The 5,932-nt window shown below is 32.8% G+C and overlaps 1 protein-coding gene across 1 annotated transcript; it reads left to right on the top strand.

Annotated features, from left to right (window-relative positions):
• On the top strand, positions 1-991 carry LOC18611792 (protein IDA-LIKE 2). Its single transcript, XM_007048232.2, has one exon. It carries the CDS (start codon positions 332-334, stop codon positions 560-562), a length of 231 nt encoding a protein of 76 aa, XP_007048294.2. The 5' UTR covers positions 1-331; the 3' UTR covers positions 563-991.

The raw sequence follows: 5,932 nt of genomic DNA, 5'->3' as shown, positions 1-5,932 counted from the left end.
GAGTCACCTCCTTTCCTTTCTCTCTCTGTGTCTCCCTCACACTCCCCCTTCCATCTATTTCTCTCTCTTCCTCTCCACCACATCACACAAAGCAACACATACTCAAAAACACAAACACAAATCCAACGGCTCAATCTAATACACACGACCTTGCATTGAGTTGCCCATATGTTATTACTTGCTCTCTCACCACCACCTTTTGCTCATCAAAACCCCCCCAAAGCACAACTATACAAGCCTTCCGACTTACACCTTTGCATTTCTTTTCTCTTCCCCTCATCTCTCCTCCATCCTTCTCGCTTTGCCACCACTCTTCTTCACCTGCAGGACGATGGTTCAATGTAGAAGGCAACTGATTCTACTTCTCTGGCTCTTGGTAATGTTCACTATCATTGTTTGCCACTGCCATGGTTCAAGAACCACCAACGTTTTCAAAATCAAGCCAAAATCTCAGTACACAGGCCACTTCCTGGGGTTCTTGCCCAGACATTTTCCCATACCAGCTTCGGGTCCTTCAAGGAAACACAATGACCTTGGCTTACAAAGCTGGAGATCACCATGAAGATCACAGCAGAGAATTATTCCTAATAATAGAAAGAAAGGTGATCATGACTTTTGTTTTTTCTCTCTCTTTTTTTGGTTCTTTTAATTTCCTTTTCATTTTTCTTATCGAAATGAATGAGGAGTTGGTGGCTACTGTATATGGAGTTGTTGGGTTAATCATTTTTGGAGGCTTGGGTGACCTTGTTTGTCAAAAGGAAATTGTAAGTTTCTCCTTTGATGCTCAAGGGAGGAATAGTTGGTTTAATCTAAATTTTTTTTTCGAGTGTGCATCAGATGTAGAAAAAAAAAAAAGAAAAACTAATAGCATGGCAGTAGTTCTAATTGCTGGATTTTTTTGGTTTATTTCTCCTCTTTGTTTGTATGAGGAGAAAATCTTGTGTATAAGGAAGATATAATTATCAATACATGCAAAAATTTCAGTTATATATATTTTGCCTCTTCTTCTCAACTTTAAAGCTAGCCACTCTTTCTTACTTTGCATCCTTGATCAGAAAGCCTAATTTGTATTCTTAAATTAGCAAATACCAAGCATTAATCTTATACTCAAGGTGGATGTATATTTGACCTTAGACTATAGTGTTGTTCATTGGTGTTCATTGAATAGCTTGTGGCTTGAATTGTTGGTTCTGTGTATTTCTCTGAAATCTTTTCCATTTATTGAAAGAGAGCTAATTAATGTGCCAAATATTGGAATAGTCAAAACTGCCTTATTAAATGATGTATGTACCTTTGTTTCCAAAACGTAAGAAATTTAAGGACAAAAAAAAAAGAAAAAGAAAAAGGTTGCATCATATTTATCGTAACTCGTAGGTAAGGCCGCCTGAAGCTCACGCCATGCATAGTTCAGATTAGACAGTCGCGATTATCCTTAGATTTTTTTCTTCTAAGCTTACAAGACAGGTTGAACTTATGCAGACTTTCTGCCACTAGTTATTTGGAAAATTAGTGTGTAATTGAGATTAGGGTCCAATAATGTTTATGAAAAAATATTATCGTATATGTATATGTACGAAAGAATATATATATGTATGTATTTCTGTCTAAAGAGTCGGATTAAAATTATTTTTATTTGTCAAATTTAAAAAGAAAAATTATAAAGACAAATAAGTTTTTCTATGATTAAAGTTAAAAAATAGCCATCAGCCTCGCAGAGGTTGAATGATGAAAAAAGTGTATTATTATGTAAGAGGTTCGTCTAGCTATAATACAAGGAAAAAGCAACAAATTGGCCCAATTATAGCACAAGGTTTTCTTTTGTATATTTCACATCATATTATCATAACAAATGCAAAGAACTTGATAGCCTCTATCAATTCCAAGTTGCCCTTTCATTGCCCTCCAAGGTGGGGCTCTTGATGGATCCAAAGTTTTGGTCATGATTCAGGGCTCCATTGGATTCGTCTGAAATTTGTTTTTGAATTTTTGGAACAATGGGGCATTGATGCTTCTATAAGATGGGGCGCGTTTCCTATCATTTCTTGTGTATTTTCATTAACTATTATTATTTTTCAAATTAAAACGATTTTAGAAAATAAACAAAAACTTTCTTGAATTCTCTAGTAATCACAATTTCTGTCATCGTCTTTTAGTTAAATCGAAATTTTTAATCTACATAACATAACTTTTTTAATTAACGAACTTATTTGAGCAGCTGAGGTTTCATTGTCCGATTTTCTTTTTAAAAGTATAAATCCATACTAAACATAAAGGTTAGTTTAATCTCAAGAGTAAGACTTTACTTTTTGGGAAGCAAAAGGAATATTATTGATTAGGTACCGAGTTTAATTAATAATTAGGTAGATTCAGAATCAAATGTTTGTTTACTTAACTTTAAGAAAGGATACAGGGGGGGGGGGGGGGGTTGAAATCAATGTGATTTTTAGTCAAATTAACAACGTAAGCTATATGCCATTTCCGTTACTGTCTTCCTTTGAAAATTTTTGGGCTGGTGTGGATTTAAAGGGCCTGTTTGGTGGTCGGTGGGTAGAAAAATGGGTTTCATTCTTGGTTTCTACTTCAACCTCTCCATTATATAGTCAAACATGTTGGTATTTATTTAATACCCCATGTGATCTTGCTGACTTTTTTATCTTTATTTAAGGAAAAAAATGGCTTAGGGCCCGTTTGGGGGTGGTTTTTTTTTCTTCTTGGTCGTAGTAATATAGGGGCCCAATGTTGAATATTTCTCTTCTGCTTAAAAGAGTTATTTCATTTGGTTCTCTCCTTTGACTGAGACTAAAATAGTAATCGATTTCTTTCCCTGTTTCATGGCAAAAGGGGACTGAAAGAATCCAAAAGAAACCCAAATAGTAACGCAATTAAATAAAGAGTTGGGAAATACAATCATGGCAATTGCACTAGAAAATGTGGGTCCAAATTATTGGAATTAAAAAAATTAGAGCTTATGGAAATTAATTACGTTGAAGAAATCCAGCTAATGATGATTTTCAGAACCTAAGACGCTTACTTTTGCCACGTTTTGTCGTTTAAAGACGGCGAATAATGAACACTTTTTTAATATGCTAAGATAATGCATAAAACTTAGCTTTCATTTCCTCATGAATGAGTCCCCCAAGTTTTATGATGGTAATGCCCAATCCACTATTGGAGGAATGATTCATTGCCCAAATTAAGGGCAGGCCTTCACACAAATGACACAACTCAAAGTTAACTGTTGTAAAAGAAATTAATAATGACCAATGACTGCAGCCAGCAAAGGTAAAAAATTGAATTTTAGGTCCCACAGCAATTAATTACTGAATCTAGCTTTTTAGAAGTGGGGGAAAAAACATACCAATTAGCTGGAAAAATTATTCATCATGTTAATCATGAATGAATTTACACATTCAAAATGATATATTTTAGTGGTGTATATATATATATATTATTGTGTCAAAAATTATTAAATAGACTCATTATTTAAAATTATTATTTCAAAATGAAGTAATTAAATCAAATGAATCCTCTTTAAATTAACGGTAATTGAATCATAGATTCATTTGTGTTAAATTATGATTTGGTATAGAATTTGAGGAGATAAGAAGGTTTTATATAATAATTTTTCAGGCAAGACATAGATTGCATCAGTGGAAATAAGTGTATACAAAGAAAGCATTAGTTAGGACAAAGCATTGAAATCAAAGCTTTGTGATGGCTTGGCGCATATATACATATATATAGCTGGTAGACAGCCAGGGAAATTTCTTACACAGGATTGATATATGAATTATTGGAAGTGTGACAAACAAGTTTACCTAATCGAAATCATCAAGGACAAGAGGGCGACAACAGAAGAAAGAAAAATTTCTTGGAATGGATTCCAGTAGAGTGGATATCTCAATTGCAATGAATAATTGTACAAACAACTTCATAAAGGAAGAACACTCTAGCAATAAATGATATGTCATATAACTCAGAAATGGTTGCATGCCCCTCCACTTTCCACTTTTTGTACTATTTCAATGGCTACCTTATATGTGTGTATATATATATCTACAAACTCATAACTTATGTAACACATAATTATGGATAATTACTATTTATACTGCTATTTGCTACTGACATTCACATGGTTTATGGGAAGGATATAACTTACTTGTATATTTTGGCTATGTCTTAATGAAAGGATCAAGAGGATATGAATAATGCATACCAAAATTGAAGAGAGAGTCCATCATGATATGTTTAGATGATTTAATGGACTCCCAAATGATTGATGCCCAAAAATATAATGGTGATTTCAATAACGGGATTTAGGGTTCATAATTACCCTTAATTGACTCCAACAATTATGTTCAATATGAATTACATGTGTGATTAGAAAATATTGAATTTTTTTTTCTTTTCTTCTTGCAGGCAATTAATTTCTCATGTCCCAAATAATATAAGAGCATTAATCTTATTCGAACGTGGCACCTTTCATTTGTCACTCAAATTATTCTAAATCATTGTTCCATTTTCCTTTTTGCTGAATCAAGCATCATTTACATTTCAATTTTCAATTAATTGGATACGAGTTGTGGCATTATTACACTCTGAGCACCTAAATGAAATATACATTCACATTTTGTGATTGTATATAATGTACAAATCCATTAACTGGCATACACCGCCTTATTTCCATCCCATGAGAATGAATCATTATAAAATACATCATCATCATCATCATCATCATCAGCATCATTTACCCATGCCATTCTGTGTAGTGGTAGAAATATCATCATGTAGGCATTGTTTGGTCGTTACTATTTCTTGAAAAATAATGAATAATTAAAATGTAACACGTATCAATCTTAACATATATAATTATTTTCATTTATAATGTACAAAACCTAGTCTACTCATTTGCATATGACACCTAATTTAAGCAATGAATTACTCAACATGATGATCCTACTCATAGCACTCCAGGGAAATAAATGGAAAACAGTATCATTTGCCTCATAATGCTAACAGTATATACACCGTGATGTTATTATTATACCAATATATATAGGAAATTAGGCAATTATTTCTATTGTTTACATTTTTTATTAGCAAAGAAATGTACCATCATTTACGCTATACAGAGAGTTGAAAAATTCTGAAAGGGAGAAAACAGACACCAGTGCTTTTGTTTTTTTCTTGATTTAATTTTTAGTGAAGCGTTATGTATTTAGTCTCTGTTAGGAGCTCCATTATTGAGATTCCATTCATGTATTGTCCTATACCTAAAAGTGATTAAAGACCCAAACGTGTGCATATATAATAAATCCAGATTAATCCATATACAAAATGGAATATAATCACACTAATAATGTTGAGAACAAGACTCAAGACTTTGACTCGAGAATAACTAAAAACGTGAATGTTCTGTTTAAAGAATTAGTTCAATTTCTTTATCTAACAATGTCGAAAAAAAAAATTACAAATAAGAAACATTTGTGGGCCTTTCTTTAGCAAAATCAAAGTATATATGAGCTGAGGTGAATCATATTCATCATAAGAAAAAGATTTGCCTACTGATTATGTAATAAAATTAATAGCATTTATATATATATATGTATAAGAAATTGCAGCAGAAAGAAAAGAATAGTTAAACTTTAAGAATACTGAGCAGAATCCCATAAGTAGATGTGTTTTAAGCTTTTACATTCGAATCCCGTTTGACTTGGACAGCTCAACATATCTCCTGCTCAAAGGCAGAAGTTCATTCGATTTAAAAATACTGTAGAATCAGAGCTTTGTGCCCTAATTAGTTGCATTGCTACGTATTAGTATTGGATCCGACATAGTCAGATATTATGACATTGGACCAATTCATCACATGAATTAACCTAGAGCTTGGGCTTGGGCTTAGCATAGGCTTTTGGAACTTGGAACTTAGTTC

Source organism: Theobroma cacao, chromosome 1 (genome assembly GCF_000208745.1).
Source record: "Theobroma cacao cultivar B97-61/B2 chromosome 1, Criollo_cocoa_genome_V2, whole genome shotgun sequence".
Classification (NCBI taxonomy): Eukaryota; Viridiplantae; Streptophyta; class Magnoliopsida; order Malvales; family Malvaceae; genus Theobroma; species Theobroma cacao.
This window is presented reverse-complemented; position numbering and strand designations above follow the sequence as displayed.